Below are 13656 nucleotides of genomic sequence, written 5' to 3'. Positions count from 1 at the left end.
ATCGAAATAATGTTTATTTCCTTATTGTTTTAGATTCTATATACCAAAACCCAATTAATAAAAATAGAGTTATACACAAACGTTAAGTAAACGAAGCTGGATGTGCATGTTTAAGCTATTTTGATAAAGTAGGTAGTTGAGAAGCATCATCGTTTGAATATGAAACACCTGTAATTTGTAAACAAATCAGAATCCTGCCTTTTGCTACTCAGTTAGCTTCTTTTTTGCTTACAAGCAAAGATGATTTATTTTAATGTCTCAAGAAATGAAAATACACAATCTTAACATCAAATATTTGGTAACAGAATTATATAATTCAAATATTGTAAAGTTAAATTCAATAATGATAATAATCGTGAACAACAACACCTCCATGATATAATTCAATTTGTTATCAAACAAAAAGTGTCCATTGGGCCTGAACTTGAACAATGGGTATCTCATCTTATCTTATCATTGATATATTCAATTTGAGAAGTAAAAATCTAGGCACCTTCAGATTAATCTTAGCTATTTCAGGGATGAAAACAACTAATAGTCGTTAGGGGGACAAAATTTCCATATAAACAATAAAAAAGTTATTACAACACCTAGGAAGCAGGAAGATAAATCATCTTGCAAAGAGTACATGGAGAAAATATACAAACATATCTATGTCGATATCACCTTCCAGTTTTTCTTCTCTTCTTTCCACGTCTCCTATCTTCGCGTTCACTTTCTTCTGAATCTGATTCAGACTCTGAAGAACTTGATTCTGAATCTGAATCTGAAGAATCGGAGCTTTGAGATTCCTCATCAGAGTCCGACATAGGTTTTTGCTGTTGCATGATTAGCCGTGGCATATTCTTCAAATACTCTCGTAAATTCTCTGTCAGACCACCAAGCCCAATAGACGTGAAGAAGTTGATGGAAAATCTTGTGTTCTTCGGGTTATCCCTAGGGAATATGGATTCAAACGAATCCTGCATTGTCGGATCCGTGAGACGTTCGTTTAATAGTCGAATTCCCAAATGTTCAGATAATTCCTGCACCACAATGAACACCAAGATACAAAATTAACGTCTACCATAGTAATTTAAAACCCAAACTTCTCAACTCTAATGCCTACTAGTTAACTTTATACAGCAGCTACCATCACATTTCCATAAAAACGAAACAACTTTTGTAATGTCATTGATGAGAAATAGATGATAATTGGCACGTTAGTCACCAATAGACACAATGGAATGGATAGTGTTCCATTCATTACCAAAGGATGCACCAGACCTACCGTCAACCATGACAAGTAAAAACTAGAAAGCGGTGTTATTTGATAACCGGTAAGTTATTAAACTTCTCTATCTCAAGTACTAGCAACATTAACAACAAAGAAAAACAATCATATAGATCACGATCAGGACAGACGAGAAATACCTGGAAGAGGATCTTAATAAAAATCCTAGATGAAGAAGTGGTATCTTCTTCCGTCAAGCGAATGTATGACAAAACATGCCATGGGAGAGCATCAGTGCCAAGTAAGTGGGCAAAAAATTTAGCCACATTTCTTAACTTGTTAGTTTCAAGCCTATGAATCATGGAATATTGCTGGACAAAGCATTTCTCAAAATTTTCCTGATACACTTTGTTGATCTTGCAAAATCTTTGCCCCAACAGACCATAATATCGAAGGTAAGTTCTCTCCTGACTGCAACATTCCAATAACATGACGCATAACTCTATCTGCAAAGACCACAAAAAACGAATGACCACATTTACACCTGTACCACTTGTATAATATACCAAATGCAACAAAAATCATGCAAGACAAACATCGGTATTACAGGTCACTATCATAAAACAGTAAACAAACTTTGATTTTAGAAAGAGTGCAGTCAGGCTATGAAATTTGGTAAAAAAAAAAAAAAAAGTATTAGCAACAGAAAGAACTAAAAGAACTTACTTCTTGACCAGGCTCAAGTTTAATTTTTAGAAGTTTGTGCCCTGCCTCTTCAAAATCTACACTGGACATAATTGTCAGGTAGATTGTCCTTCTGAGGTTCACAAGATTAGTCTCTGTTTCATCGTTTATTTGCATCTGCTCCTCATCTTCTTCTTCAGATTCATCTTCGTCATCCTCATCTTCCTCATCATCTGATCCAGCATCAGATCGGTCTTCTTCATCATCGGATTCCTCACCAAGTATATTTTTCTTTAAATCCTCATAACGCTTCTCATTTTCAAGAAAATTAGGATCAGACTTGAAGATATCTGGAAGCAACACAGGACAAATATTAAAAAAATAAATAAATAAACCATGCACAAGTTTTTATTTTATTTATTATTTGAGGGAAAAAATACCAAGAGCAATTTCAGGATCTATCTCTTCTTGCAAAGAGATTTCATGAGTTAACTGATCTTCTTGTTCTACAAGGTCCAGTTCTGGACGAACAGCTGGATAGCCCTGAATCAAATCCAAAAGGAAAGAAAATAAAAATAAAAATACAACATTGTTGCTGCTATACAAGGAAATATGTGTGCGGAAACAAACAATTAGATACCCTTCATACTGGACCTTTTTGGTACATTGCAAAAGGTGAAATTTAAAAGATGTTAATATGAAAGAAATACCTTTCTTTTTGGCGTGGACTTTAACTACAATTTACTTCAAACACATTTTACATCAAATAAAAACAAGGAAACTATCTGGCTGCGGTAGATTTTATAAACATATATATGAAAACCAACTGAAAAGGCAATTGCTGTGCATTAAGAGGCAAATGATTCATTGCTAAAACGATTAATTATTTAAGACTTCATCCCATCGTGAGAATTACAGACTATACCTCAAACTTTGCTTTCCTTATTGCAAATAGGCCTTCAATCAGAAACTGAACCCTTTTATCTATTTCCCCTTCATGAAGAATTCCACGAAAACGCTCAAATATTCCTACAACCAATGAATAAGAAATGAAAGAAACGTGAGTATATCTTGGGGTTAAATAGGTGTGGTTCATATGGGGAATTTTATTTTTTAATATAATAAGACTAAAAATAAATAAATAAAACTTGAATGAACAAAATCTATTCCATGGGTGAACAATATCCTTGAGTTCTAAAGACTAAAATAAATAACACATTTATTTTTCTGATAGGAAATGCAAAAATATTCAATGATCCCATCCTTCAATGGTAGCAACTTCAAAGACGATAATCTGCAGCAGATGGCATAAACTTGCCAGAAAGCCAAACAGAATGAGCATGCCTAGACAATGATAATTTCATGACACAGATCCATGCAAACAAAAAGCAGTGACATGGTGAGTTAAAATGATTGAGCAATGCTAAATGCAGATACAATAAATCAATTTGCATAATTTATGACAATGGCTTACGCACCATGAAGCCCCTTAGGGGAAAGATCCTTGAGTATTGATCCACATTCAGTAACAAAACCAACGGCCACCTCCACGCTGTCATCTGTAGGATTCTCCAGCAACACAGTGAGTAATTCTAATGCAATTATTTCATGAGCCACCTGCTGATTAACTAAATGCGCTATAAATTTCACGGCAGCAAGTAGTTGAGGCTGTCAAAGATAAATAAAAGCGAGGATCAGCAAAAATTTAAACATGGAAGGTTTGGCTACTAAATAGAAAATTTTATATAAATTACAAACATCATGCAATATTACCTTGTCATTCCGTTTATATGCTCTTTTGAGCTGCAAGACAATTCTTCTCAATAGGAGATCACCCACTTCCGGAAACTTAGTATTCACAACAGCAACAAGTGCAGCAAATACATCGGTAAAACCTGGAGATGCCATTTGTGACTTCATACATGAACGGCAAAATAGACCCCTACCCCTGATCAAGTTCTCTCCGAACAACTCTGGAATGATATTCTTTATATTAGTAGCATTGACCTTGTTGACAAGCCCATTAATACTTTTTCGGAGTGCATCCCATGTCAAACGTTGATACTCAATGCTGCTTTTATCTTGGACCTCCTTCATCATTCTGGCCAACTTAAATGGTGGAATATATACACCCCCACTCTTTCCCAAATTTGAAGAATCAGGATTCAAATTGTTCTCGGACTGTTTATCCTGTCTGGGAGGTTGTAGAGGGTCAATAGTTCCTGTACCCACCTTTTCTTTCTCCCCAATGTTTCTCCTATCTTCTCTCCATCCACTCACCTCCTTATCTCGTTGATCTTGAGAATTGCTATACTTGTAATCATGTTTTGAATGCTTTCTCTCCCTATCATTGTCAGTCCAATTCCTTCGGTGTTCTGATTTTCTACTCAATTCCTTGTCACGCTCATCTTTTGAATCATGATGCAAATGGCGATCCATATTTTTATTTTCATTCTCAGTTTCACGTTCTCTACGGTCATGCCTCCTATTCTTCCACTCATCTTCATCAGAACTTTGATATGATTCTTTTCGGTTTTCTCTTTCTTGTCCTCTACTATGGCGATTTTCACCATGATGCTTTCTGTCTCTATCATGTCTATTTCTGTTTCTCTCAGTTCTCTGTTCATCTTCATCAAAACTTTGATATGATTTTTTCTTGTCTACTCTGTCTAGTTCTCTGTGCAAATTTTTGTCCTGATGGCTTTTATCTCTACCTTGCCTGTTTTTGTCTCTGCTTATTCTCCTGTCCTTTTTCACTTCATCCTCATCTGACGACTCTCTGCTATACTTCCTATCCATACCAGTGACGTAGGAAAATTTAAACAACTTGAAAGCACAAATATTTTCAGCACCAACCTAAAATCCTCCCTGTCAGGCAAAAAAAAAAAGGGTACTAATTAGCAGGAGGGCTCTTTAGTAAGGGTGCGTTTGGATGTCTATGTAAAAAAAGTGCTTTTCAACAGTGCATTTTCTTTTAAACATTTTCTATAAAAATTGTTTTGAATTTAATCGCTTACATGTTTGGTTATGTTTTTTCATAATATACATACATTTGTTTAGTTTGTTCTGCACCAGAAGTGTTTATACTAATGTCAAATTACCATAAAGGACTATTAAACACTATAAACCAATTATGTTAAAATCAAACATTAATTCCATTATTTCTTCTATTAAAAGTAAATATTTATGGGTATTTCAATTTTAGAAGCACGTCTATCTTGAAATTTATATACATGATCATAAAAAGATAATTTGATCTCCAACAACAATACAAAAAAGATAATAATAATATATTAAGTATTTAAGCACCTTAAAGAACCACACCCCAAAAGCCAACTATTGGAGTGGGAGAGCCAAGCCACTTAAGTGCCACATTGGTCATCCTATTCCAACCAATGTGGGACAAAGGCATCTCATACTACCTTGGTTCCTAATGTTAGAGCATATATGTAAATAGAGGAGTTTATAAGTTTTCTTGCCCTTTATTGTCTTTTCACTAGTCTAGGGCTTTCATATATGCCTATATATATTAAACTCTAATGAATAGAATGAATGAGATTCTTCAATATTTTGATATCACAATAACATAGTACCAGAGCTTTAGCCAATCAGGATTTGGTGGACCTTAGGGTTTGAGAGTCTAGAACTCATTTGTCTTTAGGGTTTTGGGAAGTGTTTGGGTTTACACTTCTGCTTGTCGCCGCCATCTGCAGTGTGTCCACCGTCCGTCGCCGTCATCGCCGTTGCAAGTTTGATTAGTTTTATGCGTTATTTTTTGACATTGCTCGTTCCAAAGGGAAACTCAACTGCTAAACTACGAACCATGGTGGTCCCGCGTCCATTTGATCCACACGTGAACTTCATGCGTCGTCGCAGTCCTCTACCGCCAGTGCCCTTAAAGTGTTGAGAAGTGACAATGTCGGTGAATATTTTTCAAGAGTACTTACATCGTATCGTATCTAAATAAGCATGGAATTTTTCATTAATCATCTTGTGTTGATACTCCTTCTCAAAATGGAGTTGTTGAACGAAAGAATCGACATCTTCTTGAAACTGCATGAGCTCTATTCTTTCAAATGCATGTTCCAAAGCAATTTTGGGTTGATGCAATTTCAATGGCCTGTTTTTTGATTAATCGCATGCCTTCATCAATTCTTAAAGGTCAAATTCCATATCATGTTCTATTTCCTACATAACCTTTGTTTCCGACAAAAATATTTGGTTGTACTTGTTTTGTTCGAGACCTTCGTCCTAATTTGACCAAATTAGATCCTAAATCCTTGAAGTGCATTTTCTTAGGCTATTCTTGTGTTCAAAAAGTATACAGATGTTATTGTTCTAGTTTGAACAGATATCTCGTATCTCATGACGTTACCTTCTTTGAGGACAACCCTCACACTCCATCTTTGTCTACTACGAGTCAGGGGAAGGACGATGATCTCTTCACATATACCATTCAGTCTCCCACACCCAATCTTAATACATCTCCTTCAACTCCCAGACCCAATCTTAATCCATCTCCTTCGAGATCTGTCACCCCTAGTCCACCTATTATTAAACAAGTCTACTCTCGACAACAACAACCTCCGGATGATTGTCCTATTCTAAGAGATTCTTCGTCATCTAATCCAGGACCAAGTGATGACCTTCCTACTGCTCTTCGTAAAGGTAAACGTTCTTGTACTTTCCCTATTTCTCCTTATGTCTTTTACGACCACTTATCATCTTCAACATGCTCTTTTGTTGCATCTCTTGATTCAATCTCGATTCCCAAAACCATTCATGAAGCTTTGTCACATCCTGTTGACGTATGCCATGATAGAGGAGATAAATGCCTTAGATGATAATGGTACATGGGATTTAGTATTTCTTCCTGCAAGAAAGAATGCAGTTGGATGCAAATGGGTGTTTGCATCTAAGGTCAACCCTGATGGCTCAATTGCTCGGTTAAAAGCGCGCTTGGTTGCCAAAGGCTATGCTCAAACATAAGGAATGTATTATTTTGATACTTTTTCTCCTGTTGCACAACTAACTTCTGTCATATTGTTTATTTCCATGGCAACATCTCACGGTTAGCCTTTGCATCAGCTTGACATTAAAAATGCCTTTCTCCATGGTGATCTTCAAGAGGAAGTGTATATGGAGCAACCACTTGGAGTTGTTGCTCAAGGGGAGAATGATAAAGTACGTCACCTTTGCAAATCATTGTATGGGTCAAAACAATGTCCACGAGCAAAGTTTGAAAAATTTTGTCAAGCACTTAAGCAGTTTGGAATGAAGAAAAGCAAGTTAGATCATTCTGTCTTCTATCGACGATCTAAGGGTGGTTTTATTTTACTCGCCGTATACAGTGATGATATCATCATTACTGGGAGTGATACATTAGGTATGTTATCTTTTAAAACATTTCTCCAAGGTCAATTTCATACTAAAGACTTGGGAATTTTGAAGTACTTCTTGGGTATTGAAGCCATGAGAAGCAAGAAAGGTATCTTTATGTCGTAGAGAAAATATGTGCTTAATTTGCTATCTGAGACTGGAAAATTGGGTGCCAAGCCATGTAGTACTCTAATGATGCCTAATCATCAATTTACAAAAGACGGAGAACCATCTAAAGATCCTGAGAGATATAGAAAATTGGTTGGAAAGTTGAATTATCTTACAGTAACACGATCAGACATAGCTTATTCAGTAAGCATTGTGAGCCAGTTTATGACTTCACCCACAGTGGATCATTGGGCTGCAGTGATATTATTTGAAAGTTGCATCTGGATGTGGAATCATATACAAAGACCATGGACATATGAAGATTGAGTATTTCTCAAATGCTAATTAGGCAGGATCAAAGGAAGACAGAAGATCAACTTCTGACTATTGTGTTTCTGTAGGAGGCAATTTGGTTTCATGGAAGAGTCAAAAACAAAATGTAGTCTTGCGATCAAGTGTTGAATCAAAATACAGAGCTATGGCACAATCATAATGTGAAATAATGTGGATACATCAACTCTTATTTCAATTAGGCTTAAGTATTACTGTTCCAGCCAAGTTGTGGTGTGACAATCAAGCTGCTCTTCAAATTGCTTCTAACCCAATATTTCATGAGTGAACTAAACATATTGAAGTTGATTGTCATTTTGTTCGTGAGAAAATACAAGAAGGTTTGGTGTCTACAAGATATGTGAAGACTGGAGATCAATTAGGAGATATTTTTACAAAGGCCTTAAATGGAATCCGAATTGACTACCTTTGTAACAAGCTGGGTATGATCAACATATATGCACCAGCTTGAGGGGGAGTGTTGAGTATAAATGTAAATAGAGGAGCTTATTAGTTTCTTGTCCTTTATTGTCTTTTCACTGTAGTCTAGAGCTTTCATGTATGCCTATATTTATTAAACTCTAATATATAGAATGAATGAGATTCTTTAATATTTTGATATCACAATAACACCTAACAATACCCCATCCCTAGCAAGCCGATTTCCCGACAGCTACTCTAGCAGTACTTCACTCAGCCACATCTAGTCAGAACCCTCTGCCAGTTCCACTCTAAAACGTCGACAACCGACTCTAATACTATTGTTAGGTACTTAAGCACCTTGGAGAACCACACTCCAAAAGCCAGCTATTGGAGTGGGAGAGCCAAGCCACTTAAGTACCACATTGGTCATCCCATGCTAACCAATGTGGGACAAAGGCATCTCATACTACCTTGGTTCCTAACATAATCATCTTTCCTAGATAACAAAATATCAAAAAAACATAAGAAGTTGTGCAATTTGATCACGTTCTTCATTTATCTACACTTCATGAACACTTGAACCCCCATGTTCTTCATTAACGTCTCATGATTTATTTCATCATTTGAAGGTAATAACATCTCATCGTCTGTCATAAGGCTTGAACTCAAAATTTGTAATTTGAATAAATGCTTTAAAGTTATGGAGAGCCATTGAAACAAAAACAATTCGCAAAGATTAGGGCATATTTATAGAGCATGATAAATCTATTGAGATATCAAACTAATGTGAGGAATAAACAGAACCAAGATAAAGTATATGCTAAAGCCTACACCATAGATCACTACATTGAGATTGTACTAGACCTTAGGTACAAACTAGCTTGCATGAGTAGTCTACATAATAATGTCTAAAACCATACAATAAAATGTCTGATACACCAAAAAAGTATAAAGAATAAATAAATTTAGTTGGGAAGAACAACAAACAAAGCAAACACATGAGTGAATCCATCAATTTTTATCCACTCAAAAGGACTCGTTTAAGCAAAAAGAACTCAAAAGAGCCAAATTCACAGTCATGAACACAAACCCACCTAATAATTCAAACAAGTAAAAGAAAAAACAAAAAAACAACCAATCCATGGAAAACATTCATGAGGAGAGAAGATTCATATCAAAAGAAAACCAAAAGAAATCAGCAACAAAGATAAAACACTCCCAATGGGAAAGAAAGAAACCAGAAGAAAAACCGAACTAGTTGCTAAATAGAAACAGCAGTGCTCCAGAGAAAGCAAAGCAGCCAAACTTCCTGAAGAAGAACAACAAGAACATTTCCCTCAAACTCAAAGCCCACTTCCAATCACAATTCCCCTCCACTTTCTCTCTCTAAATGTGAAAGGATGAAAGTTTTTTAGAAAAAGAAACTCCATATTTCCTTCTACACTAGTCCCGATATAATCATATTCACACAAAAGGAAGGGGACAAAAATAATCGACGGAATGGAAAAAAAATATTGGAATTGAATAAACAATTCTAACAAACTAATAACAGAGGAATTAACAAACCTTCAAATGAGCAGCAGCTTTATCTTTGTCAAAAACACCCGTGCACTCTACGATGTATTCCGCACAGGTCTCACCGGATGGGATCTCCGCCGAATTTCTAAAACCATGATATATTCAACTTAATCCATTGCAAAGAAATTTGCATATTCGAATTAATTAGCCCTCAGCAATTGAACAAACTTAAATTTTTTAAATTATTTATTAAAAAAAAAAAAAAAACCCTCAAGTCATGTACCGACTTTACAAGTTCCTGATAGCTTATTTGAGCAAAATCAAAAAAAGAAGCTAACATCAAAATGAAGCAAACTGATGGAAAATCTGCTAACCTAAGGAAGAAAGATACATAGGAAAAAGAAAACTAACCTGAATCAATGTAAAATCATAGCGAGAAGCTTTTGGGCAAAATGCAGAAGTGAGAGACAAGAGGAACATATACTTTCACGCTAGGTCAAAATGAGCAGAAGATTTGGGAGATGGTAGGGTAATGCAAGAGTATTTTAGTCCGTTTGATACATTTTGAAAATTTGGGAGGTATCTCGGTTAAACACTAAAAAACTCTCTTTCTAAAATCTGGTTCCAAGGGTTTTCTCCAAAAGAGTTTGTTTCTTTAACTCCTTTTTTATTTTTGTTCAAAAGTTATTTTTAATAGTTCTCAAACACCTGGATTATTTTTTAAAAAAAACAAACACAAATATTAGTAGTACAGAGAGTTAACAAATGAAGTGAGTTCATTAAAAAATCAAAGACAAAAAAATGGCAAAAAAGAAAGCATTCGTTCCCCTTCTATATCTTGCATCTATAGTATTGTTGTCTTTGTGGATCTCTCTTTCATTTAATAAAAGCCTAGAATCTTGGGTTACTAATTGGTGGAATACTGGTCAATCCAAAATTTTTTTGAATGATATTCAAGAAAAGAGTATTATAAAAAAAAAGTTATAGAATTAGAGGAACTCTTTCTCTTAGACGAAATGCTAAAGGAATACCCAGAAACACATCTACAAAAGCTTCATATCGAGAATAAATCCTACGACTTCTAGTCCTGAAGTTTCCACGCTTGAAAAAAACAACTTGGGACGTATCGCTCAAATCATTGGTCTGGTACTAGATGTAGCTTTTCCCCTGGGCAAAATGCCTAATATTTACAACGCTTTGATAGTTAAAGGTCAAGATACTACCGGTCAAAAAATTAATGTGACTGGTGAAGTATAGGAATTATTAGGAAATAATCGAGTTAGAGTTGTAGCTATGAGTGCTACAGATGGTCTAATGAGAGGAATGGAAGTAATTGACATGAGAGCTCAGACTAAAAAAAGACATCCAACCTTGGCAAGAACGACGTTCCACGGAATATATGACCCATGCTCCTTTAGGTTCTTCAAATTTTGTGGGGGCATAGCTACCGAAATTAATACAGTCAATTATGTCTCTCCTAGAAGTTGGTTAGCTACCTCCATTTTGTTCTAGGATTCTTCCTATTCGTAGGTCATTTATGGCGTGCAGGAAGGGCTCGTGCAACTGCCGCAAGATTTGAAAAAGGAATTGATCGTGATTTTGAACCTGTTCTATTCATGACTCCTCTTAACTGAGACAGGCGATCTAATGCTTAAAGTCAAAATCAATTTGATTCCACCATACATAATTAGGTTGGACGGATCGGGTTATATTTTAAAAGTCTTCCTTTTTCCTTTCTTCATTTCTATCTAATCGTTTTTTTTGTTTAGGTTTTTTTTAAAAAAAAAAAAAATCGAGGTGTTTGAGAACTATTAAAAGTAACTTTTCAACAAAAATAAAAAAGAGTTAAAAAAATAAACTCTTTTGGAGAAAACCCTTGGAACCAGATTTTAGAAAGAGAGTTTTTCAGTGTTTAACCAGGAATACGTCCCAAATTTTCAAAACATATCAAAAGGACTAAAATACTCTTGCATTATCCTACCATCTCCCACATCTTCTGCTCATTTTGACCTAGCGTGAAACTATATGTTCCTCTTGTCTCTCACTTCTGCATTTTGTCTAAAAGCTTCTCGCTATGATTTTACATCGATTCAAGGTTAGTTTTCTTTTTCCTATGTATTTTTCTTCCTTAGGTTAGCAGATTTTCCATCCGTTTGCTTCGATATGAGGTTAGCTTCTTTTTTTTTATTTTGCTCAAATAAGCTATCAAGAACTTGTAAAGACGGTACATGATTTGAGTTTTTTTTTTTTTAATTTAAAAAATTTAAGTTTGTTCAATTGCTGAGGGCTAATTAATTCGAATATGCAAGTTTCTTTGCAATGGATTAAGTTGAATATATCATGGTTTTAGAAATTTGGAGGAGATCCCATCGGGTGAGACCTATGCGAAATACATCGTAGAGTGCACCGGTGTTTTCGACAATGATAAAGTTGTTGCTCATTTGAAGGTTTGCTAATTCCTTTGTTATTAGTTTGTTAGAATTGTTTATTCAATTCCAATGTTTTTTTTCATTCCGTCGATTATTTTTGTCCCCTTCCTTTTGTGTGAATATGATTGTATCGAGACTAGTATAGAAGGAAAAGAGGAAATACGGAGTTTCCTTTTCTAAAAAAACTTTCATCCTTTCACATTTAGAGAGAGAAAGTGGAGGGGAATTGTGATTGGAAGTGGGATTTGAGTTTGAGGGAAATGTTCTCGTTCTTGTTGTTCTTCTTCAGGAAGTTTGGCTGCTTTGCTTTCTGTGGAGCACTGATGTTTCTATTTGGCAACTAGTTTGGTTTTTCTTCTAGTTTCTTTCTTTCCCATTGGGAGTGTTTTATCTTTGTTGCTGATTTCTTTTGGTTTTCTTTTGATATGAATCTTCTTTCCTCATGAATGTTTTCCGTGGATTGGTTGCTTTTTTGTTTTTTCTTTTACTTGTTTGAAATATTAGGTGGGTTTGCGTTCATGACTGTGAATTTGGCTCTGTTGAGTCCTTTTGAGTGGATAAAAATTGATGGATTCACTCATGTGTTTGCTTTGATTGTTGTTCTTCCCAACTAAATTTATTTATTCTATGTAGATTACCTATGCAGAAAAAATCACTTGATTCGCTTATCCAGTTTGCGTTCTATTCTACTCCAGCTTTCCTTGCTAGGTCCAATAGGCTGTGCCTAATATGGTTGTTCAGGTCTGGTACAATCTCAATGTAGTGTTTTATGGTGTAGGCTTTAGCATATACTTTATCTTGGTTCTGTTTATTCCTCACATTAGTTTGACATCTCGATAGATTTATCATGCTCTATAAATATGCTCCTAAATTTCGACTTTAAAATCCAAACAAGAGTGTATCAATAGATTGAAGCGAAACATCATCGGCCGAGAGATCCAATTGAAATAGCACAAACTTACCCAAACAAATCTGACAGCACCCAAGACGGCGGCAGGGGCTGGGCGGCGACGGATCTGGTGAGGTCCGCGCGCAGAGGGGCGCGCGGCGGAGGAGATCTGTGGCAGCGGACGAGCTTCGACTAGTTTCGCGAGGGAGAGGGAGGCGGACGGTGAGGGAACGTTGGGCGGCGCGGCTGAGACGCGAGGAGGGACGGCGGAACTCAGTCACGAGTGAACGCGGCTTGGCTGGGTCAAGGGCGAACGCGGCTTGGCTGGCGGCGGGATCTCGTCGGCCTAAAACCCACGAACGGCGAGCGGAAAGAAGAAAAACTCAGGGGGGGAAGGGTTCGGCGTGCGTGCGAAGGGGAAAAGGGAGGAGGGAGGAAAAGAATAAAGAAAATAATTTAAAACCGAATAAAATAAAATATCTTGGAAAATTTATAAGGATGACCCATTTTTAAAACATAATGTCAATTGACCTCTTTTGACATCATCATTATATCGAATTATGTAAATTGTCCTCACCTCTTTATATTCTTATCTTTTACTGAAAACCAACCAAAACTAAAAACTCTTCAAATTTCTCAAGCGTAACGGCTTCGTATCGCTCATAAGCTCCGAACAGTTCCAC

The 13656-nt window shown here is 36.1% G+C and overlaps 1 protein-coding gene across 2 annotated transcripts; it reads right to left on the bottom strand.

Annotated features, from left to right (window-relative positions):
- Positions 1 to 424: 424 nt before the first annotated feature.
- On the bottom strand, positions 425 to 13429 carry LOC120088010 (pre-mRNA-splicing factor CWC22 homolog). 2 transcript variants are annotated; one of them, XM_039045035.1, is made up of 9 exons: positions 13047 to 13429; positions 9704 to 9800; positions 3671 to 4765; positions 3376 to 3565; positions 2823 to 2926; positions 2338 to 2440; positions 1940 to 2247; positions 1414 to 1719; positions 425 to 1025 (listed from the first exon to the last, which is right to left on the bottom strand). In XM_039045035.1, exons 3-9 carry the CDS (start codon positions 4694 to 4696, stop codon positions 663 to 665), a joined length of 2400 nt encoding a protein of 799 aa, XP_038900963.1. In that variant the 5' UTR covers positions 4697 to 4765; positions 9704 to 9800; positions 13047 to 13429; the 3' UTR covers positions 425 to 662. The 2 variants fall into 2 exon arrangements, with proteins under 2 accessions (XP_038900963.1, XP_038900964.1); XM_039045036.1 differs by lacking the exon at positions 9704 to 9800.
- Between the last annotated feature and the right edge of the window lie 227 nt (positions 13430 to 13656).

Source organism: Benincasa hispida, chromosome 10, assembly GCF_009727055.1.
Source record: "Benincasa hispida cultivar B227 chromosome 10, ASM972705v1, whole genome shotgun sequence".
Lineage (NCBI taxonomy): Eukaryota > Viridiplantae > Streptophyta > Magnoliopsida > Cucurbitales > Cucurbitaceae > Benincasa > Benincasa hispida.
The sequence above is the reverse complement of the archived record's forward strand: the minus strand, read 5'-3'. Positions and strand labels throughout refer to the sequence as shown.

Excerpts from the sequence above, each read along its gene's own strand:
- LOC120088010 (XM_039045035.1), bottom strand. The coding sequence starts at position 4,696 with ATGGATAGGAAGTATAGCAGAGAGTCGTCAGATGAGGATGAAGTGAAA. Across the intron at positions 2,248-2,337 it reads AGATCCTGAAATTGCTCTTG|ATATCTTCAAGTCTGATCCT; the intron begins GTATTTTTTCCC and ends TGTTGCTTCCAG. Across the intron at positions 1,720-1,939 it reads AACTTGAGCCTGGTCAAGAA|ATAGAGTTATGCGTCATGTT; the intron begins GTAAGTTCTTTT and ends TGGTCTTTGCAG.